This window comes from Grammomys surdaster, unplaced genomic scaffold, assembly GCF_004785775.1.
Source record: "Grammomys surdaster isolate TR1022 unplaced genomic scaffold, NIH_TR_1.0 125979, whole genome shotgun sequence".
In the NCBI taxonomy this organism is placed as follows: domain Eukaryota; kingdom Metazoa; phylum Chordata; class Mammalia; order Rodentia; family Muridae; genus Grammomys; species Grammomys surdaster.
The window spans coordinates 4,383,917-4,410,371 of record NW_021620795.1 but is presented as its reverse complement, the minus strand read 5'-3'; the positions used below and the strand labels follow the sequence as shown (position 1 = coordinate 4,410,371).

Sequence of the window (26,455 nt, the reverse complement as noted above, 5' to 3'; positions counted from 1 at the left end):
AGAGAGAGAGAGAGAGAGAGAGAGAGAGAGAGAGAGAGAGAGAGAGACACCCTGGGTGAGACTGTCCTGGATTCAAGGCTGTATTTGGTGAGATTTGGAAAGGAATGGATTTGGAAAGGTATCCTGGGTCCAATTATAATGTCTGAGAGTCCTGGTAGGAGGCTGTGATGAGTTAGTAGAGCTACTGATGTTCTAGGACAAGGAGGCCATTCTAGCTATGAACATCAGTGCAAAGTTTCAAGCATGACTCAGCTTCAGAGGAGCTACTGGGAGGTTTTCAGGGCCAGTGTTACTCTAATATTTACTATAAGGAGAAGAAACTTACTCCCGAGCATGGTTCTCCTCCTTCCCAATGAGAGCAAACACTCAGAAAGAAAATTGACAGCTTTTCTTTCTGCTAGAATTTCAAAGTAAATTGGTTAATGGGGACATGTCATACACAAAGTTATGTATTTTAACTTGGAGGATACCAGCCTGAGTGTATTGTATCAAATACCACTTTAGAATTCAAAAGCATTTTAAGATGTGCTTATCTAGGAAGGATGTGCAACTTTTTGACATGGGCATACAAACCTGCCATCTATAAAGTTGCCACTTGAGAACCACATAACAGCATTACAAAAAAATGCAACGTGTGTGTGTGTGTGTTATATATCATGATGCTTTAAATATGGTTACAATTTTGTGTTAGGCTAAATGCATAGCTGTTGTTCGCTGTATGTGGCCCATTAGCAATGGTTGTGATTGTTGTATGTCTAGGGCATTTTAGCTGAGGTTTTATGCCTTGAAATGACCCCTCTATAGACCCCAACTCTGACTGCTGAGGCAGTGAACTGCCCTTGCAGACCATGTTGCATGAGAAACTGAGATGGACACATTGAGGAACTCTGGAGAGGAGCTTGGACTTGCTCCCCAGCTCTGCCTACTTTATCTGGCCAATCCCCCCTTGACTACTCTGATTTTTCCCAACAATAAGTATGAAGATTACATGCCAAAGTCCCAAAGCCTTACTGCAATGTCTCCATAGGACCACCTGATTCAGTTATTAGTTGTTGATAGCTGAGGCAGGATAGGCTGTGCCAAGCAATATGTCATCTAGTTTGTATGATACATGCATTGAAGTTTTATCTCATAGGTCAGATAAATGGAGGGCATTGTCTATGACCATCTTTCCCATTTTCTATCTATTTGTAGGACCTAACTTTGTTAACCTCTGCCATTGGTCATGGAATGTGGAATGTATTAGGACAATAACTTTCACAGTTTTGAGGGTCATATTTCTATAAAATAGTGTTATAAAGAGAAGTCTGTAACTTGATGGAAAGGTTCTGCATAGTTTATGGTACATTGTAATACATGATAAATGTTAATCATCATCATCATTTTGATTGTTATCATTATTTTTTTCTCACTAAGTGTTCTGAGCGTCTTTTCTCCAGACCACAAGGAAAGGAAAACATAATAGTTTTTCCATACAAGTTAAAATAAGTTAAGGGAGTATTATACAGGACTATCCTACAAGATAAACAATCACCACTTTGGAGAGTTCACCTATGCCAGCTTATAAAATATCATCCAATTGGGGCTTGTTAACCATTTATACCCCATCAAAGGACAGAGAGGGTCAGGAGACATTTACCTGAGAGTATCTAGCCAACCCATACCACCTATTGTATATGACTCAGCCCTAATTCTAGGTGATCTCCAGAAAGGACTATAGGTTAGGGAAGACTGAGGGCTCATCTATGTGAAACCTATCATCCTTGATGGGTAAAGACTTCTAGTGTGGTCTTTAGAGGGGTAGCACATCCAGCCCCAAAATAAACCCTTACTTGCTCTCTAAGAAACCCAATAAATTCATTGGGTTTCCCAGAGTGAACATTGGTGGATTCATAGCAGATATAATCAATGCCAGCTCCTGGGAAGAAATTTTAGCAACAGAAGAAAGCCATAGGATAATTGTTGAAATGAAAATCCATTGGGGAATTAATTCCCTGAATTTACACACTGAGACAACAGACAAGAAGAATCTAGAATATTCTCAGGAATTTGCCAAGCCATGGCTTCCCAACCCCATCCAGAGTGGTTCATCATGGGACCACAGATCCTCCTTATCACTCCAGCCCCAGTACTGCCAGCAATTGACTCCATCTTTGTGAAAAGTAACCTGCATTTAATATCTAGCCTATCATGAAATTTAGTGGGAGGGCAAATGTTTGACCAATTAGCCTGCTGTATAATTCAGCCCACATGTAGTAGTATGCTCTGTGAGATAGAAGTACTAGATAGTTAGCATCAGGCTCTCTGTTATTTAATCTACAATCTAGTAAGAATGAGTGGGGGCGATGCCATTCACTTGCTCAAAGAGAGGCATGAAATTTTCACCTGTTCTCCTGAAGTTGGTCCAACACTGGCCCCGGAGAACAGCTACGTGGGCTCAGTCCCCAGGCTCCTCATTTTAATGTAATCGTATATCTTGGCAGTGCTTGGCTTCAAAGAGTTTTATTTATGCAAGCCTGAGGACCCTGTCTACCATCAAGTCCAAGGTAAGGTACACACGCCTTCCTGGAGAGCAGCTCTGCACCAAACTTGTGGCAAACTTGAGCTGAGATTCTTTCCTTCCAAGAACCGTTTTAGAGAAAAGCAATTTCTGTGTAACTCTATATCCGTTCATGTTCACTCAGATTCCCTACAAATGGACCCAGATTTTGTGATAGGAAATGGCAAGTGAAAATAATTGAGTTCTGCTAATTCATTGTAGAAGAAATGATATTGGGGGAAGAAAATCAAGTATGTACCAGATTACTGAAGTCTGGAGAGGAAATTCAAGCACTGAGATAGCCGTGAAGATTCTGATTGCTTGTCCTGGATGGAGGAAGCAGCTATGCACACTATAGATTTCAGAAAAAAAATTGATTTTGGACCGTGAATCTAGGCAGGATGTGCCCTGGTATGATGGAGGCAGAGCATACCTGCTAGAGAATGTGTACTTGGCTGGGGAGTTCTCTATTCTTTAAAATCCTTTTCTGAGCCTGTCCATTCCCTCAGCCTCAGCTTATACTAGATTCTGTCCCCTACCTCCCTCACACCCCACCCCCTGCACTGACCCCAGCAGCATTCTATTCCTTGTTTTACCTGGTTTCTTTTCAGATCACTGTTTTTGAACTCTGTCCTCCTCCTTCTACAAAGCTCTTGCTGGGCTGGTGTTTAGGGGTCGTCTCAATGTTCAGATGCCACCTTCAGCGAGCCTTCCTCCTTCCTTCCCACACAAAGTACCTTTCTGACATACCCCATTCTATTTTCTGTGTACCACACTTGTTTCTATTTGAAGTTCTCAGTATTGTCTCCTCATCAGATAGAACAGTCTTAATTATTGTCACCACTGCCAGAATCCCTAACCGCATGTCAACTGAAGGAAAGGTTTCTTTGGCTTATGTTTTAGAGGTCCCTGCTTTGTGGCTCTGTTGTCTCTGGACTATGGAGAGGCAGAGAATAGTGATGGTGAGGAAGGCAAGAAGGAACAAAGATGGCCTGTTCACAGCAGCAAGGGAGCAAAGGAGGAGGCAAAGAGTAGTCCAGGCAAGACACAGCCATCAAGGGTATGCCCCACTCACCTACTTCTTTCAACTGGACTCCTGTCCAAAAGCTTCCAAAACATCTTTATGCCATCAGATGGAGATTCTGCCTTCAGTGCATGAGCACTTCATATTTAAACCATAATAAATCCCAATATGGTAAGTGGTTGAGAAATATTTGTTATATGCATACTGCCTTGAGATATTAAGGAATATACTGATCCAGATCTACATTAAGTCTGTGGACAGCTGAACTAAAGTGGGTGGGATTGGAGAGTCACCACAGTCCTGGGATAATTACGCAGACAAATGATGTATGGTGTTTCTGTTCCTAAGATCATCACATGACTTGTCTCAGCAGCATTTCCAGAAGAGCTGCTCACACCCCTCGTCCATAAATGAAGGCATCTGCCCCTCAGGGAAGTGAAGTCACAAGGCCCAGGCTAACCAATGTCAAGAGGGAGCTCAATTCTGGGACTCCACTACAGAGCTTGAGCTTCAGGCTCTTGGGTTGCTTTGCAATGGTGTTGCCCAGCAACACTGATATGGAGAAAGGATGAAAGCTGGGAGCTCTTCCTTGAGCGGATTTGTATATTTTCTAATGTATAGGATAAGGATCATCCTCTCTTTCTGATGTGTTGTTCATGGACCATTTGCTGTACTAAGCACTTGATAGGCTAGGGACTGAAAGGCTGTTTGTTGTTGGCATGTCTGATATATTGCAAAGACAAGTCAGGGATGTGGAAGCTGTTCTTTATATACAAAGTATAGATTTACCACAAAGGTGGCAGCCCTCTCTCCAGGCATCTCCTAGAATCTGCTCTGATAAAAGCTGAACATTCTTGACATGTTGGTGGTGATTCTTTCTTGTCAGGGAGGATGCTGGACTGATGCTATTTCTGGATTTTGTATAGAGAGACATGTACAATAAGGTTGTCTGGGGCAGATGGGAACAATGGGAGAGACTACTTTGTTATCTGGAAACATTTTATTACACAGAAAATCTTGTGTTTGGTTTATATATATATATATATATCTGACATGTAGGAAAGTGAGTTTGGGGATGAGGATATGGCTCAGTTAGTAAAGCACTTCCTGTGCATGTGTGTGAGGACCAGAGTTCAGATCCCCAGCATCTGAGTAAATGCTGTGTGGTCATGGTAGCCTGCTTAAAATTCTAGCAATAAGTCATGATTCTCAGACATGCTAGTCAGGTTGGTGAGCTCTGGATTCAATTAAAATATGCTGCCTCCGTGAATAAAGTAGAGAGTAATGAAGAGAAACACCCAACTTCAACCTCTTGCTCCCACAATATGGGTACACATGTGCATGCAAGCACATAAATGCACACCCACAAGTATATATAAATGCACACCTCACACTTAGGCAGACACATTTCTAAAACTAGATTTTTAAAAGAATACACTTTCATACAATATAGGCAGGAGTCATCAACCAAGGTTGTATAATTTGACATGAAAATGAGAATTGTTGCTGCTTAAGGAAAAGTCTTCTACCACAAAAAGTCCTGTTTTCACTAAACTCAGATCTTACAAATGGTATGTACAGCAGCTGGAGAGATGGCTCCGTGGTTAAGAGTATTGGCTGCCCTTTCAGAGGACCCAGGTTCAATGCACATAACACAAATAGAGGCTCACGGCCATCTGTAATTGCAATTCTAGGAGATCCAATACTCTTCTCTTACTTCCTTGGTCATCAAGCACATATGTAGTGCACATAAATACATGGAAGCAAAACACCCACACATATAAAAATGTATACAAGCCATAAAATAGGAATATATTACGGAGAATAGTTCAGAGTATGTATACTGTGTGGAATAATGGCCTCCAAACCTTCTGAGTACTAGCCTCCCATACCTGCAGAAGTGACTTTATTGGGGCATAAAATCTGGATTTGGTGTCTGCCTGTGTCCTCCTGGGGAAATGAGGGGATTATTTGACACAGAGACTCAGAAGTGTGGCCCATGTAAATATGGAGACATTTATTATGCTGACTCTGCAAGCCAAGAAATTCAGAATTATTGCAAAACACATGGAGTTTAGGAGAGGGACATGGCACAGGGGAGACTCTTTCCCATGGATTCCTGAGGAAATCAGCCCTGGCTTCCAGAATCAAATGAACAAGTTCCTGTTGGTAGGGCCACCAGGTCTAGAGTAACTCATTAGAGTGGGCAGTGGATATCATGAATAAGAAAACTCCTATGAAGATTAGAGGAAAAGATATAAGCTATCCTAACTGAGAGGCAAGGAGGACTGTAGACAAAATTTAGAAATCAAAGATAAACAAGGGAAAGCTTAGATCATTGCATGGGAGGATGCCCAGAATCTCACAAATGACCACAAGATGGTCATTCTCCATAGCTCCCACAGAGGAACTATAAGACTAGTATACTGGTCCAGCCTCAGAGTGTTATCTACCTTTTCTTCATTGAAAGAGGCTAGGGACCTGAAGAGGATAGCTGGGCAGCTTCAACCTACTCTTGACTTACTTCACTTCTGCTGAAGGTTCACTGACGCTGGAAAACTATCTTTAGTGTGTGTGTGTGTGTGTGTGTGTGTGTGTGTGTTGGCTTGGGATTTAAGTTCCTTGTGCAAATTTTATATCCATGTCTGTCTCTTTGTTGACTGTAATGATGGGCAGCTCTTCCAGGCTTTCCCATCTAATAAATTTGCTTGCTAGAGGAGCCTCTAGAATCAATCCATTCATTGTGGTGATTTTACATGCCAAGGAAAGTGTTATCTCAAATACTAAATCACACAAATGTGTGCAATCCAGTCCCTACTTCAAGCAGGTCATATTTCCTAGGTCCTCTTTTCTCTGCCTTGGGGAAATCAGAACTTTAGAGCAAGATTTAGTGTCCAACCAAATAAGTTAGATGGAGTGGTCTTCCAACAATGGGGTTATCTTTATATCTCTGGCAATGCTCACTGTTCTGCCGGTGGAAATCCTGGAATTCTCTAGGACCACCTAGAAGGATGGACATCCCTCTTCTATCCACAAAGGAGTCATGATTACACAACTGAATCAGTCTCAAAGCAAACATGGTCCAGCTGAAAACCACTGGGTTCTGCAACATGTCGAGACAATGATTTACTGAAATAGAATTTTTGTGTCTGACTGTGGTAAGGTTTCATATGAGTCTGATATAATTAATCCATCGATGGAGGTGAAAGTCATGGGTTTTTCAGAGTCATTATTTGCATGTTTGTGGGCTCATGTAAGTAGCTTTTGTAGCCAGGAGTGAGTCACAGTAATTACTATCAAGCTTGGGCAGGAATAATAAATAGCTCTGCTCTACAGGATTGTAAGGATAAAGGCTTTCTCAAAAGTGTTCTATGGTGTAAGATTTAATCAGTCATGTTTACCCTACCAGGTTATGATGTGGTAGATTATAGTTACAGGAGTTATAATGTACACTTTGAGATAAAAGCCAGAGTCCCAGTGATCTGTGCGATCTGAAAGAGTACTGAGAGGTGGAGGTGTGACAGTCAGGCAAGACCCAGTTTGTCAGTTGCCAACTGTAAAACTCTAAGAAACATATTAAGGGTGGACAGCTGAGGAAGGAGAGGTGGCTGGCACAGGGTGGGCCTGCATGGAGGAGAGGTGGAGCACTGTTCTAGTTTCATCTCTTATTGCCGTGATAAAAATAAATGCCATGTTAACAACAATTTATGGGAGAGAGTGTTTATTTCAGCTCACAATTTCATGTAACAATGCATCTTAGCAGGGGGCCAAGGTGGCAGGTGAACGAACTAAGTGACAGGTCTTGACAAAAATCAAACCATGCAAGAGGTCTCACCTGGGAGGTTTATTAAAGTCTGCCTCTGAGGGGGATGGGGGATGGGGAGGAAGTAAAGAACGGGCTGGGGAAAGAGAAACATGACCTTTTATCAGAGCAGTGGCACATGCACAGAAGGAGATGAGACAGAGGTGACAATGGAAATGTGTTGCCTCTGGGCAGCTAATGATGATGTCTCTTGTTGTAGCTATGAGTCCCTGGACGGGGGCATGGCCAGGAAGATGCTTGATTACCAACATTGTCTGGGGGTCCCTTTTAGGCTGGCCCAGAAGGTGCCTGATCACAAACAGTAGGAATTTGAAGCGGTCACAAACAGGGAAAGAAAGTGAATTCATGCACTCAGCTCACTTTCTCTACTCTTAAGCAGCATAAGACTCAAACCCAAGAAATGGCTCCACCTACCATAGGCTGGGTCTTCTCATATCAAAATCCCCCATACATATGCCCACAGGCCAATTTGAACCAAACAGTACCTCACTCTTTTCTGGATATTCTAGTGTACCCACATTTTCCCTGGGCCAACAATGGATTTCTTTGTCAGTACAGTTCATGTTAGGAATATTTTAGGATAAATTTTCCCCCATTGGTATACTAAGCAACTCAAGACCAGCATGACAAAATCTGTCCTCATCCCTCCCACCTTTGAAATACCAGGAATCTTAGGAATGAGCATGCCATGGTGGGGTTGCTATGAGTCAGAATTCCACAGGGGACTCTGGAGACCCGTGTGAGCTTTGGGTGCATGGGACAGCTCTGTGGACACTTTCTACCATTAGCTGGATGTGTTGAACTTTTCAAATGGCCCTCGAATATGGGCCTTGTCACTATTTTGTACATTAGGAAAGCACAGGATAGAGAATTGTCTCTCAGTAGTTGATGCAGTTTTGGAAAAGACCTCACCTCTTGCCACAGTTCCAGTCCCTGTACAGTTCAGTGTCATAGAAGTCTAGACAAGAGTGCTGTTGTAGAGGACAGAAGCAGGTAAACGCCATGTTGCCCCATGGGAGAGGAACAGGGAGCAACTCTTCCATTGTTTCCTGGTCAGTATGCTGATCATGTTGGTACTTTTCACACCAAGCTCAAAGAGCAATTCCTTTCAAAACTGATTTTGGCTATGTGTTGTCCCATTTTTGAAGCATTGTCTTCAGGTGTAAAGAAGAATAAGGCCACAGTGGACAGCCATAGAGCAAACTCTGGAACCCACCATCTTTGGCTAGGAGGTGAAACTTTCTTCTCCCTCCTTTTCCTTTGCCTTTGCTTTTTAAACATGTAAAGAAAACACAAAGAATTATCTTTGGACTTTCAAAGGAGTGGAAAAAGGATTTGTTAATAGAACTATAGGACAGAAAAGCAATTGTCTTTTAGAAAGAGTCTCTCCGTGGAGCTCAGACCAGTTGGGTAGCCCAGGCTGGCCTTGAACCTCTCACCTTCTTGCTTCTAGTGCCTAAGTCCTAGGAGCACCACAGTGCCCTAATCACATGTCTTCTGGAGAACAACCTTTGTTTTATCCATCATTTGTCCACCCATCCTCCTATCAACCCATCCAACCAGCCATGTGCCATCCCATCTTCTCATCCAGCCAAGTGAGCGTCCATAGGTCAGAGGATGAATGTCAAAAGGTGACTCCCTCCCTTACAGGCCTCACACTCCACTTAGCAGAAAGGCAGAGTCTACGATGCAGTCCCAGTTGGAGTAGAGCTGTGTCAGCTGAGGTGACTACAGGAAGAGAAAGCACATGCTTCCTTTTGAATGCTGAGTTCTGGAAATCAGGAAGCTGATGCTAACAGCACCAGTTTTTAAGGACCATGCTTTACTGACTAATACAAGGATAGGCACTTTCAGTAAAGGCACCTAAGTGGAGGCCCCTAGGTGGATCATAGAGCAGGACAGAAGCATCATCCCAAGTGCTTGGCATCTCTGAGTCTCAGGGCTTTACAATCTGGAGTGGGGGCCACCTGTGTGAGTGAGCTCTGAAGTCTGGCTCCTGTGACCTGGCTCCTTCTGCTTCCTAATGTTTCTCTGTTTTCTTTATTTCCAGATCCTGCCATTGTCAATGGAGTGTATTGGTCTGAATCTCTAAACAAAGTTTTTGTAGATAATTTTGATCGGGATCCTTCTCTCATATGGCAGTACTTTGGAAGTGCGAAGGGCTTTTTCAGACAGTACCCAGGTGAGTGTGCCTAAGTTGACAATCCCAGCCTCCATGAATGCTTTTGTGTTCTCCTTCAGATTCATGCTTAATAGTTTTCTCCTGTCCCTTAGAAGAAAATGAGACTGGCTTCTTTTGTCAGTGTACCGAATAGAAGCAAAAAGGAGGTGCCAGTATATGTGTATACACACACACACACACATACACACACACACACACACACACACACTGCATTGATAACAGAAACTGTGTCTGACTTCAGCATCTTTCTCAGGAAGTTAATTCATAGAACAACCAATGAAAGCAAAGAACTGGGCTGCAAAATGTACCATATTTCATCTTCTAGACTAGTGTTTGATGTTCTTATTATTGCTTCCACTGTTGCTGCTTTTATGATCATTGTTGTCAGGGTTAATAGATGAAGTCATAGGGTGCAAAATTAAATTCTAACTAAATGTTGGAAATAATACAGAATATGCACTTGAGTTCCCTGACTATAGAGGTGGCTTACCATGGAGGCAGAAGTTGAAACAGACAAAGCATGGCAGATGATGGGAGAGACCCCAACAACTCCCCCAGGTCAGCACATTCCCAGTGTTTGTCTGTAATACTCACAGAACAGGCATTTCTTCTGGGGCTTTCCTAGGCCTCTACTTTGCAGTAGGGTTTTACTTCTAGCTTGGTTTAAATTTTAATTAAAAAAGGGAAGTTTTAATTTTGCTTACAAGTTGTGAAAACAGGACTTGAGGCTGCAATTGTTCCAGCATCACAGATGTAGGAATTAACAAGCTCAACCTAAAGGAAGGGAGAAAAAACACTGCACAATCTTGGAGCAATTAGGTGGAGGCTTTTATGTTTTAATTAAGTAAGACTAGGCACCTGATGTCTTTCGATATTGCTGCGGAGAACCATCATCTGCTGCCTTGAGGAGCTATTTGCCCTGTGCACAGCATCTGTGGCCTGAGACTTGCCTACAGGGGCATCTGCCTCACCAGATTATTCAATGGTTCCCAAGGGCCCTGTTTAGCAGGGCACACACGCTTCCTTGTGGAGCTCACAGCCATTTAAGCAATAAGCATCCTGTTACAAGCAATGTTATAATAAACAGCGGACCATTAAAGTTTCAATGTCACCAAATTGTAGCCTCCACAATGCACTCAACAGAACAACTATGATGCACACTGGTAAGGCTGGAGCATATGGGGCATGCAAGCCTGCCTAGTAGCCAATTGGATAGCTGGATATCTGACCAAGATGGCTTTGGAATGAGAGTGGGAAAAATAAGTAGAAGCCAGTTGTCATCAGTGGTCTCTACCAACAAGAAGTCCTGCAAAGATAGTTGCAAGGACAAGAGAAAACAAAGGAATTCACCATAAAGGACTCATGTAATTGGGAGGTTTATTTATAGATGAGGCGTTTTTAGATCAGTTTAGTCAAAATGCTTACAATTGTTTTATGATATTCTCAGCAGGATTTTGAATCCATAGAATGTCTGTATCTTTCCTGCATCAATAAGTGCATGGGTACAGACTTATGAATACATTTAGTTGCCTTGAATGATGTCATGTGGCCACTTGACTCTGGAATTGGTTCTAGACCAGAGCTCCTCTCTTGTCTCCTGGCCCATACAGTGAAGGGAAGGAACCATGATATATGTTTTTGTTGGGATGTTTTTCCTACAAGGATGCTTCTATCCAGTATCACAGTATAGGAAAAGCTTGAAATGCTACAAATGTACCTGACCTTAGGCAGGATATGCTTTCCTTGCTTCTCACAAGTGTTTCCAAAGCCCTAGATTTATTAGAAGTCATGAGTAAGAACCTGCAAGTCAGAGGGCGAATTAGGTAGCAGAGGTCAACTTCCCTAGGGCACCCTTGAGAAAACCCTTGATGTTTTTCCTCTGTGGAAAACATCTCCATCAGAAATTTGGGCTGCAAGTGACAAAGACCCTGGGGTATCAAGATCCAGCAAGAAGACTGTGTCTAAGCTCATGAAACTTGAAGTCTGTGTCCTGTGTTGGAGAACTGTTAGGTTCCAGTGCTTGGCCATATCCTTGTTTCTCTGGGAAGGGAGGGGCATTGCTTTCTACCACACAGGATGTTTCAGTGAGGATCACAGGGAGCATTTGCTCTGACAGCTTGCATAACAGCTTCTAGAATGTGCATGCCTGGAGCACATGACTGTCCAGCCACCTCTCAGTAGTATTTAGCTACAGCAGCCCTGTAGAGTAATGCACCATCATCTCATGCTTGGTGTGTCTTTTGCCTATTAATTATCCTAGGCACCTGCCTTCCCTGGCGTTGTGGGCATTTATGACTTCTTTTTAAGTGTCTGTGTGAGATTCCTTCCTGGGTGATTCCAGTTTGTATCAACTTGACCAGCACAGGGTCACCCTCTTCTGTATCCACTTTTTTGCTGGTATTGCATTCCTTGCTAGTATCCCCAGCAGACTAATCTGATAAGGGTGTTTATAAAGGCACCAGTGTGAACAGTGCCTGTGGGGATGTGGAGATTCACAAGCCCACATGCAAGGCAGTGTTCTCAATTCAACTCTACCTCCAGTCCCTTCTTAGAAGTTTTTGGAGAGTACACAGCAGTAAAGATGTCAAGGGAAGAAGACTGACAGAGCCAGAGGGTGATTACCTACAGTGTCTAGAAATAGGCACATGTCTTGTCATCCAACACACATGATGAATACAAGAAGCATCCACTGAGCCCTTTGACTGGATCAGCACATTTATAAAATAAAAAAAAATGGGGGTGTAGACTGTGCCATCCTAACTATGCTGAGATTTACACAAGACAGTCTGTTATATATAAGTTAGGAATAAATCACATTACGGCCCCTCATTGTGCAATATTTTATCAGTTATATTTTATATTTATACTTAATGACTTTTACTTGGCCTTTTCTTATCCTTCTGCTCTCTAATTCCTGGAGGGAAGACCTTTAAAGTAGGCCCCACTGCAGGTAGAAGCATGGTTATAAGGGTGATGGAACACAGTGTCACTGTGGGGTACACAATGCATGTGTAGTAGTTTGGGGATGTTTGCTTGACTTGGCCTGTTTTTACCTAGGCATGGTCAAGAATGGTGGCTATTGAGAGCTAAAAAAGAAGTGGTCAGAGCTGTATCCCAAATCAGGAAATTCATTCATGAAAATAACCTTTCTGGTTATTTTTTCTATCCTTTAAAATCTGTTTGAAGTCCTCTAGTCATGATCAGCACTGCTGGCTGAGAACAGTGATGTCCTAAGTTGATTTAAAGCAGTAATTCATTTTATTTTTAAGTGAATCAAAATGAACACATATGTTTATTTACTGGATGTATGTGAATGGGACTATGTGTATGCATGACCACATGTGTGCACATGTCACACTGTGTGTGTGTGTGTGTGTGTGTGTGTGTGTGTGTGTAAGTCAGAGGATAGCTGAGGGAGGTGGCTGTCTCCTGCTATCATGGGTTTGGGGGAACTCCCAAACTCACACTGTCAAGCTTTGCCATAAGTGTCTTTACCTGCTGAGTAATGTTATTGGCCCCAAAACAAAATATCATTGCCTTAGTAAGGGTTTTATTGCTTGAAGAGACACCATGACCATGACAACTCTTATAAAAGAAAATATTTAATTTGGGGTAGCTTACAGCTTCAGAGATTTAGTCCATTATTTTCATGGCTAGAAGCATGGCAGCATGCAGGCAGACATGGTGTTGGAGATGAAGCCAAGAGTTCTACATCTTGATCTGCAGGCAGCAGGAGACTGTCTGTTGCAGTGGCATACCTTGATCATATATGACCTCAAAGTCCCACCTGAACAGTGACACACTTTCTCTAGCAAGTCCACACCTCCTCCAATAAGGCCACATCTCCTAATAGTACCACTCCCTACAGCCGAGCACTCAAGCACATGAATCTATAGAGGCCATTCCTATTCAAACTACCTCAGTCATTCTTAATAAGACTTGCATGAAGAATGCCACCCTTGGTTATGTCCTTGCTGGTTTTCAAACCATAAGACTAAAGTTGCTTGATAAGATTCATGTATGGGAAAAACTCCTTTGGCTTCAAGGCCTGACTTCAAAAGACTTGGATTTATTTTGCTGAATAATTATTGCCATTTTATTTCAGCGTGGAAAAGCAGGCCAAATTTCTGAGCTTTAAAACAGCAACAGGAAGGAAACAACTGTTGAGTTGGGACCATCAGATCACATGGTTTCTCCCTAGACCATGCTGTAGACATGACCTCACTAGGGTCTGGGGATGGGGCCAGATACTGCCTAGAGACCTTTGAGTGATGCCGGCAGCTTCATCACCTTGCTGGTCTGTGAGAAATGGTCTTGGCTCTCTTTATTCCTAGCTGTGAAAGGGGCTGGAGTTGCATCTTCTCTGCATAGACAGCATCTTGTTGAGGCTGTCTCTATTCACCGAAGCTTTCTGAAGCAAGTGGGTCAAGGCCCTATTTGCTGCAGGCCAACCACCTGAGAGCACTTCCCAGAGAGAGATGAGCAGTCAGTGAGGAGCTGCTGGGTTGTGCCTTTTCACCCCATCTATTTGGTTAGCAAAGCAGAGCAGTCTTGAAGTACTACAAATAACCATTTGAAGTCTCAAGGTTTCTTATCAGCCCATTTTTCTTCTAGGGATTAAATGGAAACCAGATGAGAATGGAGTCATTGCCTTTGACTGCAGGAACAGAAAATGGTAGGCAGTGCTTACATCTCTTAGTCAATTTTGAGAGAAAATTTGAAGAGCGGTCACAATTCATGGTTAGTTACTTAATTTTCCTTCCACTTAGGTACATCCAAGCAGCTACTTCTCCAAAGGATGTTGTCATTTTAGTGGATGTCAGTGGGAGCATGAAAGGACTCCGCCTGACCATCGCCAAGCAAACAGTCTCCTCAATACTGGACACTCTGGGCGATGATGACTTCTTCAACATCATCACGGTGAGCATGCCTGCTCTGTGCTTTCTTTGCACTTTGGGTCATTTGCAACATTGCAATGTGATGTGAAGGGTCTCAGAGTAGAGGATGGAGGTTGGTTATGTGCTATTCACTGAGTCAGAGAGAATAGGGGGTCTTCCAGGGATAGAAAATGCAGTGGAATGCATTGCTTCTTTGAAGTCAGCAAACAGCCTCTCCAGCTGTTTGGGAGGATGTTGGAGAATAGACTTAGCAAAGATGTCCCACAAACTGCTAGAATTTCTCACATAATAATGAACTTTAAGCCAGATCAAACCCATGTCCATGATGCTAACAGCAGGAAGAAGAAAGGGCTGAAAGGTGGCTGGCAGGTGGTAGCCATGCCAGGAGTCAGGGCCTGTCTTGGGCAGAGGAAGAACTCAGATAGTGTCAGTGAAATGTTCAGGGTCCAGACACAGGCAGGTGGAGACCAGAGAGCATGTCAAAGCTGGGCAGGGATATAGACATCCAAGAGAGTTTATTCTATTTCCAGTTTGTAATTCTTACCATTCCTTGGAGTTCTTTGATGTTTTTATCATGTCCCTTAAGACCCCCCCCCCACCTTTTAAAGTACTGCTTCTCTTTTCAAAGACTGTAGTCACAAGAAATGTTGACCCCTGTAGTGCACAATGGGCACTTGGATGTGGTGCACAGGTGTACTTTGCTATATTTAGATTTGGGGCATGTGCTGATATCCAGTGTCAGTGGAGGCAGTGTGGCAAGGAGCACAGAGGTTGGGCATTCATGTTGAGACAGTGCTCTGGTGGTGACGAAGCTCTGCTGTGTGTGCCTTCCCATACCTTTAGAGAGTGTGTTGTCATTGAGCTCTATGTTAGGGCAGCCTTCTGCAGAACACCAACCTGTGTTCTCTAGGTTAAGGGACAGATGTTTAAGTGGCAAAGGTGATGCTTGGGTGTTCATTCCTACGTTCTGATAAGACCTCCAGACTAAACGGCATAACCACAGAACGAAGGAACTGACAGCTGCAGGTTTTAGAAAGCCATTGGGATGGGGGAGCAAAATGGTCCAGTAAGGAAAGGTACTTGCTCCTAAGCCTGACAGCATCAGTCAATCCCCAGGACTCACAAATTAACACTGTTCCCTTGCTAAGGCACATGTACATGTGTGCATACTTACACACACACTCAAGCACACACATGTGTACACAAATGTACATCTGCCGAATAAATAGGTCAAAGAAAAATTTCAAAGCTCCAAAGAAGAGCAATTGGAAAAGGAAGAAAGCATTATCTTTATGGGGTGCAGAGGTTGTTTAAGATATGCACACGGTCCCAAGGACAATGCCTAACACACAGTAAGAGTTTAAATACCCATGGAATAAATAATAGTCGCTACTGTTAGTATACTACCCTCTGTGTGCAGCCCATAGCCTCAGATCCCCAGTAGTTCTCTACGTTGACCTTTCACCTCAGCCCTGTGCACATGGCATGAAGGCAGAGGCATGGAGCAGCATCAGTCACTGTCTCAAACTGGCAGTCAGAAGACTTCACAGTGAAGCCTCAGGTCTGAGCTCGACATATTGTAGCTCTCTTGTGCAGATGTGGAGAGGATGTCTCTAGTCTCTGCGACCATCTTACCACACAGACATTGAGTCCAGGGCCTCCCACTTTGCAAGAAGGCTTTCAGAGCAAGGCTCCACTGGCTTTCTACTAGGAATCCTCTAGTTGCCAGCCCCCATGTGACAATGTAAATGTGGTTGGACCTCACATATCCTGAAGCATTTGCAGATAAGTAGCAGCAAATTCAAGACAATCTTTCTTATTAATCTTTAATTATGTCTCAGAGAAGTATCAGGAATTCACAGAAGAAGAGAAGCTAGTTAATTACATCTTACATCCCGTATCTGTCAGAATTTATTGTTCTGTTAACAAGACCAATCACTTGAAATCATCTATGTAAGTTCATTAAGATATACAGTGTCAAAGCAATAATGAGGAGAGGGTAATTAAGATAATTAAAGGGAGACAGCCAGCTATTATGGAAGAGTTGGGGGGAAATATTTTTCTTTACCCTAAGTTATTCCCTCAGAGAATAAAGGCCACATTACCCATTACCTTGCATCTGTTTATTCATTTTCAGCATGAATTAAGATGATCTGCAAAGTTATGGTGATAACTGGGAAGTCTCAATATTTTTATATGAACCCCTTATGATAGAATTCTGATCTCCATTCCACTATTCTAAACGAGTGGGTCAGATATAGTAGCAAATTCACATTGGAAGGCAACGAATTAACACTGAATTTCTATGATGATTGTTTTTGAATAAATAAAACACGTAAATATTTAAAACAATTCATTTTTTTTGTTCTTCCATTTGATATAACTATTTCAATTTTTCTCTATATATGCACCCGCCTACTTAAAAATTAGGCTACATTTTAGCGTGTGTTACCTTTGGGTGTCAGATGACAACCTTCAGGAGTCTGTTCTCTCCTACCATGTGGATCCTGGGGATTAATCTTTAGGCTTAACAGCAAGTGTCTCTACCCACTGAGCTATCTTACTGACCCAGGCCCACATGTTTTCCCACAAATAGAATCACATTCTACAGAATACCTAAGAATTTGCTTCTATTCTCTTATTTTAATTAAATATCTATCTATCTATCTATCTATCTATCTATCTATCTACCTATCTATCTATCTACCTATCTACCTATCTATCTGTCTACAAATATAGCTGATATCAGATGTTTACCCAAACCTCTTTGTTGGCTATAGAATTATATCATCATTCTTCTGTGAGGCCCTCTCCTTCATTTGAGATTGCTGCGGTAGATAGGCTTGCCATGGCCTGGAGCACACTAAAGATAGAGTGTGTATGTTTATGAGGTTAGACGTGTGTTTGGCTGAATAATTTCTGCACATGAAATTGTTACATCAGAAAGAGCTGCATCTTTCCTACCACAACATCCACCAAGTAGGGTGTAAGTCTGCATACTTACTGACAGTTGGAGGGCCCCAGCCAGTGGTAGATGCTGAGATGGTTAGTTGTCACTTATACTGCCTTGAGTTGTGATTCCTGGTACCCTGTACATCTCACTAGTTTTGCTTTATCGACTCATGTTTTCCTGCAGCATTTCCTCCACCTTGCACACGTGTCTTCATAATATGGTGTAGGTTTTCCTGGAGTCTGCTTAAAATTATCACTTGCTGGAGGACATCCCAAGAACTAGTGATTTCCGATGCATACAAGGAGGTGCATTTGCACCTCCATGCAGAGTGCCCTGTCTGCATGAGTGGGTTGTTCTTGCAAAATCCTGCTACCCAAGAAAAGAGTCCTTTGGCTGCCTTTGCTGTATGGCCAACCTTCCTATGCTTGCCCGGTGGATATTTGAGGATGCATCTTAGAGAAAGTCAAGAATGCAGGCCTTGTTTCCAGTGTTGGAAGCCCTCTTGCATGGTAGGGTTTTGTTCAGGCAAATCTAATTTATCATTGCCTTTGATTTTCAGTGTCCTGATGCAGGAAGTCAGGAGGCTATTGAAATAATAGGAAAGATGGTTCATGGCCATTTGAATCAGCTTTATATTTTATTAAGTTCATTGTCAAGTGTATCGTATATATTATACTGGAAATCTCTTGATCCGGGCCTTTCCAGAGAGTAAACATAAAAGGGTAAATGACCACTGTTTATCTCTGATGGGCAGAGTAGTGAAAAAATTCTGTCTAGAGCTAATGAGTTAACTGACAGAGTTATAAAGAACAGGTGAAACAGGGATTTTGTGCAGTTGGAATTAAAATTTGAGGTCAAATTATGACAGGAAAAAGCATATATTTTTTTCTCATTCACTTTGAAGTCGTTCTTCAAGCCATGCATTAAATGAACAACATTATCATAAAAATGAGGGTGCTAATTCCATGTGATGCTGGAAGTTGAGAAATGCTTTTACAAAGAAGCCAAACCAGGCATTAAAGGAACACCTTATTAACTGGGCTGATATTGTAAAATCAATTTAAAGGCCTCCTGCAGGCCTTGTTTGTGCAGAACGGTATGGAGGAGAGAATCATTTGCTAGTTCACCCTAGAAATTTTTGATCCTCTGTTTATAATTCACAGCTTTTTCTTAGAATGAATTCTCTAGCACTCAGGCTACTGTGGCTTTGCATTATAATGCAATCAGGGCTGCGCTGAGAGGCCTGGCTTGGTGTTGACTTTCCATGCTCTTTGGTGTTGTACTACTAATTAAACCCAGTTGTGTTTCTAATTTTGGAAGATACTCTTGTGAGAAAGACAATCTAGGGATGCCTTGTGTTAGTGAAAATATTGTGGGTTTCTCTGCTTCATTCCATACTTCCTACATTTTCATCCCAAAGGCCATTTAATTAAAAATTCAGCAACAAAACTATAAACTCATTTAATTGAATCTTCTTTGCATCAGCTTCCTACATTCCAGGAACAAGGCAGTATTTTCATATTATGGGCTGTTGGTGGAACTTCAAATTCTCCAAGCTATACCTACGTATTCCTTTTTTGTTGTTTATTAATCTTTTATTTTACATCGCTAAAGGTTTTTCTTTAAATTTAACAAATTGTATACTTCAGGGTTCTTTTTTCTTACTCAGATTTGTGTTAAGTGGGTTTCTCTACATTTTTGACCTTTTGTTTTTCTTGTCGTTGTGAGCTAATAAACATGGCTGTGTGCTCTGTGTTAAGTGCTTAGCTGTAGAAGACAGGTATCTGCCTCATTACCTCTGAGACCCTGTGTGTGACTGGCTGGTAGGGAAGCCCAGGAATAGATGCTCATGGTACAGTGAGGCCAACTCCTTCTGGGAGGTAGCCTGGCAGGGACAGAGAGAGAGCATGCATCAGTGGGAGAGTCCACGAAGATGTGTTGAACGAGGTGATGACTGGTGGTCATTTAAAGTGATAGAGACATTAGGTGTAAGCCATGGGCTAGATCAGGGATGGAAGGTGGAAGGAGCTTAAGAAGAGACTGGCCTTCACTTCAGGAGAGAATTGATAGTATCTTGAACTCATTGAGATGGGGGAGGACATGGAGGAAAATGGCCCAGAATGGTGCTGGTATAAAGAATTGGACTACATTGAGAGAGGCAGCCATATCAGACAAGTCCACTTGGCTATGTGCAGGGCATCATGTGGAGTTTCAGCTTTTAAAGTGATGTGGGGAAACCTTCCTGGAAGCTTCTTCCCTCTTTGTCTTCCCTCATCCCAATGTCTAGACAACTGATGGTCTTATCCAGGTAAGTCTGAGAGAGGCATTGTTCTCTTCCAGCATGTTGAGCTTCTGACATGAAGCATTACCTAGAATCCAAATTATCAGGTTGTGCTATGTATAAGAGCCAACAGGGGACATGATGCCTACTACATTCCCATGTCTTTATTTTCAGATTTTCCCCAAGAGTGTTCTGGCCATTCAAGGACTGAGGTTAAAGCTTGCCTTTCTTAGTTGCCTTCTGTCTGACAATTGTGCCTTGCCTGTGAAAGAAGAGAGAAGGAAAATGCTTACAGAGAGTGAGCAGAGGAAGGAGATGTGTGGTGTTGTGCATTTTGCTCCCTGGCCATGAGTTTGATGGTTGATTAAGATAGGGACATAGTCTCTCAACAAGAGAGAGGAATGTTAGGATATAGTGTGATATCTGAGGAAGATCATGGTGGCCTGGTTTGAGTTCAGAAGGACCCTTTTAGTATGAGAGCCATGTGCTTTTTATCGTGAAAAAAAAAAAGAGTAGAGATATGAATATGTTCATTTACAGCCAATAGGATCATTCAGTGGTGATGATCATGAGCAAACTGAGGTGGTGTTTATATGCCTGGTACATAGTAGGTTAGTAGTTAATGCTCAGTGAGCAAATGGGGGCGTGAAGACTTCTATGGCAGACACATTCCTGGGAGGTAATGCTTTATCTCCTACTGTTAGAAAACTGGGTCCCTGGGAAGACTCAGAGTATGGTGTGGAGTAGAAAGCCAGGTCACTGTCTTGGGTATTTAGTTGGCCACTTCTATCCAGTGAAGCATCACTTTGTATCCCACAAGTACATATACAATGTTCTTCCAAGGAAACCAAGAACATTTCCTTGCAAGGAAATCATGGCCTCTGCTCCCAAAAGCAGTCTGGTCCCATTACTAGCACCTCTCCCTTCCTTCTTAGCTCATATGTCAGTCTACCACTCTGTCCACACATTTTATTCCCATGCCTACCTTCTTTCTCTTTTATACACTGATGCACACATGGTGGCCTGCCTCATCTTCCTTCATGCTAGAACCTTGAACATGCTCATTCGTCCTCACTGTGAGCCTCTGGCAGGTCTCGTGACCTCAGCTTTCTCCAGCCCAGATCCTGTGGCTCATGGAGCTGCAATGCTTTGTCCAAGTGACTCAGTTTGTATGTGGCAGGACCATGGACTACTTGTGTAAACCCAAAGACAAAGCTATAAGGAAATAGGAAGGGGAAAGAAAGCTAACAGTGACTGAGACCTAGTAGGTCATGTGAAAGGTTCTAAGCACTGAAAGTGGTGACATTCCCTCTACATGTGGCTGGGTTGCTGGGCTAGATCTTTTCAGGGCTCCTCAGGCTATCCTGCCCTACCAAGATAACTCCCTCAGCATCAGCAGGAAGCACTTGTTACTTTGGTAGGACAGAGGGGTGGTTGGAGACTTCTCAGTGGTAGATTACTGGCCATAAGAGGAGCTAGGTACAATATAGAAGAGATTGCACTTGTGAGGGTGAATTGTGGCATCTTTCTCTTTGAGGTACTGATGTCACCTTTGCCAAGTAAGAATGAAAGAGTTACTTATGGGCTTTTGAATACTGAGACTAGCATCAACTCCATCTTCAGTTATAAACTGACGTGACCATCTACCACCATTAATGCGCAAAACACAAATCAAGGAAATACTGGAGCTCGGAAAATAGAATGCTTGCTGCTCAAGCACAAAGCCCTGATTTCAGATTCCCAGGATGTGAAACCTAAGCACACAGCATGCACATAGTTTCATGCCTATAATTTTGGTGTTACCAGAGGGAAGGAGAGAGACAGGCAGATCCCTTGAGTTCATCGGCTAGCCAGTCTAGCCAATCAATGATCTCCAAGTTCAGTGAGAGACTCAATAAGTAAGATGAAGGATGAGAGGAAGGCACTTAATGTTGACCTCTGACCTCACCATTCATACACACAGGCACACATAGACATGTGTACACATCCACAAGAACATATGCATAGTCATTTCTTACATATACACACATAATGAAACAGCAAGGGCATCCAGGGATCATCTGTAAATATGTACCAGCTGAAAGGTGTCCAAATGAAGAGCTGCTGGAGCTTGAGAAACATCCATGTGCAGGGCATCCTTTGCATAACTCAGGAATTTGATGAGCTTGTGTGGCCAGTGGGCTTTCTTGGCTCAGCAGCTGGGCATGTACCTCTCCTCTCTCCATGTGGTCACCTCCATGCCCCACAGTGATACAGTTCAGATTGCTGGGTCCTGGCTCAGTCCTGATGTAGTCAGGAGAAATTAGGAAACTGCAAGCTTGGGTGATGCCACTACCAAGCTGGCTGGTGTTCAGAGAAGGAGATACCTCTATTGTGGGTACAGTGTGCTCAGTGATGGTGGGGCCTGGTTCTGATTACTACATATGTACTTCCCTGATGAGGACAAAATTCCCTGTTCTTCTTTGCTTTTAAACCCCTCCCCCAGCCCCTCCCTAAACATCTGCTAGCCTCTGTATTAGCAAAGTGCATTCACTCAGATCTGTCACCCCCTACATCTCCACAGGCTCACTGTGGCGGGTACCACAGATGATTAGACGTAAGTGGACTCAGTGAGGTTTAGCAGCTGCAGCTACTCAATGTCCTTAGCAGCACAGGACTTGGTACAGCAGTCCTAACTCTAATCTTGGACTCCACAACGACAGGCATTGCCTTTGAAAGTATGTGTTAGGAAGAGTGTTGTTGAAACTTTTCAAATTACCTGGATAACAGTGGGCTATGAGCAAGAACAAGGCTGGGGAGGTGGCTCAGTTGGTAACATGTGCTTGCCCTTCAAGCCTCAGGACCTGAGTTTGAATCCCCAGATCCACATGAAGCTTACTATGTGACATACTTCTGCCTTCCCAGTGTTCCTATGGAAAGACAGATGGTAGAGACAGAGATGTCTCCATAAGCTTCTGGGCCAGCTAGAGGTATGCAGTAATGACTCACAGGATCTCAACCTAGATAGAAAAGGAGGATCGACATGCAAGGTTGTTGTCAGATCTCTACATATGACTGTGACATGCATGTGCACACACACACACATCAAAAACACATTATTTTAAAAAGCAAGAACCACAGAAGGACCCTTAAGATCATTTAAATCTTAATAATCTTAATAATTTAATAATTGAGCTACACTAGAGCTGATAAAGGTTCAAATGTCCCTTCAACATGGCTTCGTCTAATAACCTTATGCAAGGCTCCAGAAGGAGAACAGGTGGACTCTTGGTCCTGTGGTTCAGAGGGCATCAGAGGCAGACCCATGCTGGCCCCGCCTTCTTGTTCTCTTCTTTGGCCCATGCTTTGCATCTTTTTGTCACCTGCTGGCTACAAAGTAGCCACTGTACCTGGACAACAGCAGCACCCAAAGGAGGAAGGGAGGTGTAGGTATATCCAGATGAATTTTCTTTCAGTGACAGAAGAAAGTCTGAGGAAAACACACAAGAAACTTCCCTTCTATTCCCTAACTAGCCCTGGCAACAAAGAGGCTCTGGAAGCTAGTATCTAACAGAGCACAGCTGGATAGTTGTGATTGGCTAAGACCACTTATGCTCCATGGATTTGATTCTCCTGAATCAAGTCATTCATCAGCAAAGGAGGTGAAGGGGAAGGGGATGAATATCTCTGTAGCAGTTTCCAGTTTCCTCCAAAATGCAGGAGACCCTCGTGAAAACATCCATGCTTATCTATGTCAGCACTTCCTGAATCTAGAGGTAGCATTCCATTCTGGGGATCAAATGCCATGCTCTGTTCCTCAGCAATTAACTTCAGCAGAGCATACATATCTTAGGGCTTCCATTGTTGTGGAAAGATACCATTGCCAAGGCAACTCTTATAAAGGCAAACATTTAATTGGGGCTTCTTTAAACATTCAGAGATTCAGTCTATTATCATCATGACAGGAAAACATGGCAGCACCCAGGCAGGCATGGTGCTGGAAAATTTGAGAGTTCTATATCTTGGTCCAAAGGCAACCAGGAGAAGACTGTCTCACAGCAGCTAGGAGGAGAGTATTAAAGCACACCCCCACAGTGACATACTTCCTCCAAGGCCATGCTTATTCCGACAAGGCCACACCTAATAGTGCAAATCCCTGGGCCAAGCATATTAAAACCACCACAATACATCTAACTTTTACTTAACAAAACAAGGATATGCACAGTATAAACATAGCCCAAAGAATCATCACAAAATGAATATATTTGTTTAATCTGGTTGGTCATCTCTAGAAATAGAACATTACCACAGTTCTCCAGAACCCAACCCTAGAACTAGTCCCTTTCACTATCCCCTTTAGCAAAAATATCCACTACCCTTCAAAAAGTTGCCCAGCAAGGAAAAACAGTTCTGGGTTAGATACCTCTCCTGAACTTAAGGTTCTTTCCTAGTTGGTCTGGGACTGAGCCAATCCAGAGGACAAGTATGAGTCATCCAGGAAAAGCAGAAGTCAGGAAGAGGCACTCCTGGCACAGTTCTTTCTCAGTGGTGAAGGTCAGAAGGAAAAGACGAGACACGTGACGGACTAGCAGGGGATATAGAACGACCAGAGCATGTCTTTGTTGTGGACTAATGGGTAAAGATACTTGAGTGGTCAGCTGGTCCAAATATCCAGAGCCCATCAAAGCCTTGGGAAAGGTCCTGGGCAGAAGACAAAAACTAAGGGTTATATCCTGGATTTCTTGGGATCCAACATGTTGGAGAAGGTAGGTATTAGCAAAGCCATATAGTCAGTACTACTATATAAGAAGAGTAAAAAAGCTCCTCCCCAAACTTCCTGGCTTACTGAGAATATCAAGCCTCTCCTTCCCTCCAATATGTCTCCTCCTGTTTGAGCAACACAGGTATCTTGATTCTATGAAGCTGAGGCTGGAGCTGTACCACCCAATCTGCCTGCTTTGTCATCTCTCAAGCAGACACTGGAAAGTGTGTAACTGCTCTCTGCACTACTGAAGGATAGCCAGTTACCAGTATGCACCCTGCTGTGCTTCAGCATGGGCACTTTAGGTTTCTTTCAAAGAAGTTTGTCTTCAGCATTTGATTGCCACTGTCTGGGTGAATGGAGCCTGTGATTGTTCTCTTCCCATGTGGCCCTGACTCTTAATGAATATACTTTGCGGTCCTCATTCAATATTTCCTCTTGATTGTTTCTCCCCCTTTGCAGTATAATGAAGAGCTTCACTACGTGGAACCTTGTCTGAATGGAACACTGGTTCAAGCAGACAGGACCAACAAGGAGGTAGGTGCTGCCTCCGGGCAGGAGCATCAGAGATCTGAGGGCATACCCCTGTCTCTGTTATTGTGATTGTTCATAATAGTTCTATCTTGGTTCTTAAAATCTCTTTGAATGTGATATGTTCACCATGGCTGTTGGAGCTCACTTCAGGTTGTGGAATCTTTACTGAGAAGCACCTATAAGCTCATGGCAGTAAAATAATTACACTTTATTCAGCTGCCTGCTTTTCCTGGATCCCCTAGATTGGCTTTGTTTCCCTCCTGCCAACAGCAGACATTGTGTGTGCTCAGTGCCTCTGTTGGCACCACAGAAAGAAGATGGCTTTTTGATGATATCTCACTGAAAACTGAATTTACTTCTTATTTCTCTTTTCTCAACTTGTTATAATGGATTGACTTATCTTTGGGGTCTCTTCTGTGATAACTTGTCTCCAGTGAAAGGAAGCTTCACCAGAGATGGGTGAGCTATGGACTGCTATATCCTAAATGTTTCAAGAATGGCTCATTCCATAAATATTGTGAAATACAATGAATATGTGTTGAAGGGAAACCTTTGGAAATGTGATTCAAATGAATTTCAATTCAATTATGTTCCTTCTAGAAAATTCCATATAGCAGACTTCTATGATGATACATCTCTTTCCCTTGTGTGGCTTTTTGATTTGGCAACACAACTATCATGCATCCATCATTCCTCTTCCATAGCACCTATGACAACTCAGCCCAGTAAAGGTTTCGCTGCAGCCTTGTCACACCTCATTGAACTCATGGATGCCATTACCCATGTTACTCTACAAGACTTTATATAGGACTTTTTATATAAGACTTTATCTCTTCCTCTGGTGATCAGATTTCTATGAGGGGACAGAGGGTGATGACCAAGGCAGCTTTTTGTGACACATGCTACAGAGCAAAACTCTGGCCCTATTGGTAGAGAAATTGGTATTATCTTAAAGGAAGGAAAGAGAAACTCTGCTTAGTAATCTCTGAGGTAGAGTCACAGGAGACTAGGAGAGATTCATTCCTTCTGACACACAGGAAAGCTAACAGCTGAGTTTCAGTTTTGGAGACAGAAAAATTACACACACACACACACACACACTTCATGTTTACAAGGCCAAAGTAGTTCAAAGAATCAGTGCTTCCTGAAGATGCTCATTTGTATGAACATGAGGAACAAAAAGTTTCTCTAAGCACTTTCCCTCCGTCCATTGCCTGGATGAGGAATCCACCCTTTTCTGATATTCCAATGTTTGTCTCAAACAGGTACAGAAACAGAAAGTTTCCAATTTTAAAGTGAAGGATGTTTAAATGATCAAAGCCATCCTCTAGTAGCTGGTAGCTTCCACAAAGAATGGAGAGCATTGTGAAATTTGAAAGTATCAAGTCATATAAGGGATTGGCCAAGGAAATGGGACCGAGATTTGTTAAAATTGTCTTTGAATTTATGGTTTCAAAAACAAAACAAAAAACCCTAGAGC

General features: G+C 42.8%; 1 protein-coding gene across 2 annotated transcripts in view; it reads left to right on the top strand.

Annotated features, from left to right (window-relative positions):
* Cacna2d3 (calcium voltage-gated channel auxiliary subunit alpha2delta 3) overlaps positions 1 to 26,455 on the top strand; it is a 793,771-nt gene that overhangs the window by 346,660 nt on the left and 420,656 nt on the right. For both annotated transcript variants that reach the window (XM_028754076.1, XM_028754077.1), the window contains exons 6-9: positions 9,437 to 9,568; positions 14,183 to 14,243; positions 14,338 to 14,488; positions 24,904 to 24,978. In XM_028754076.1, coding sequence (XP_028609909.1) covers positions 9,437 to 9,568; positions 14,183 to 14,243; positions 14,338 to 14,488; positions 24,904 to 24,978 — 419 coding nt within the window. The remainder of the gene's footprint in view (positions 1 to 9,436; positions 9,569 to 14,182; positions 14,244 to 14,337; positions 14,489 to 24,903; positions 24,979 to 26,455) is intronic.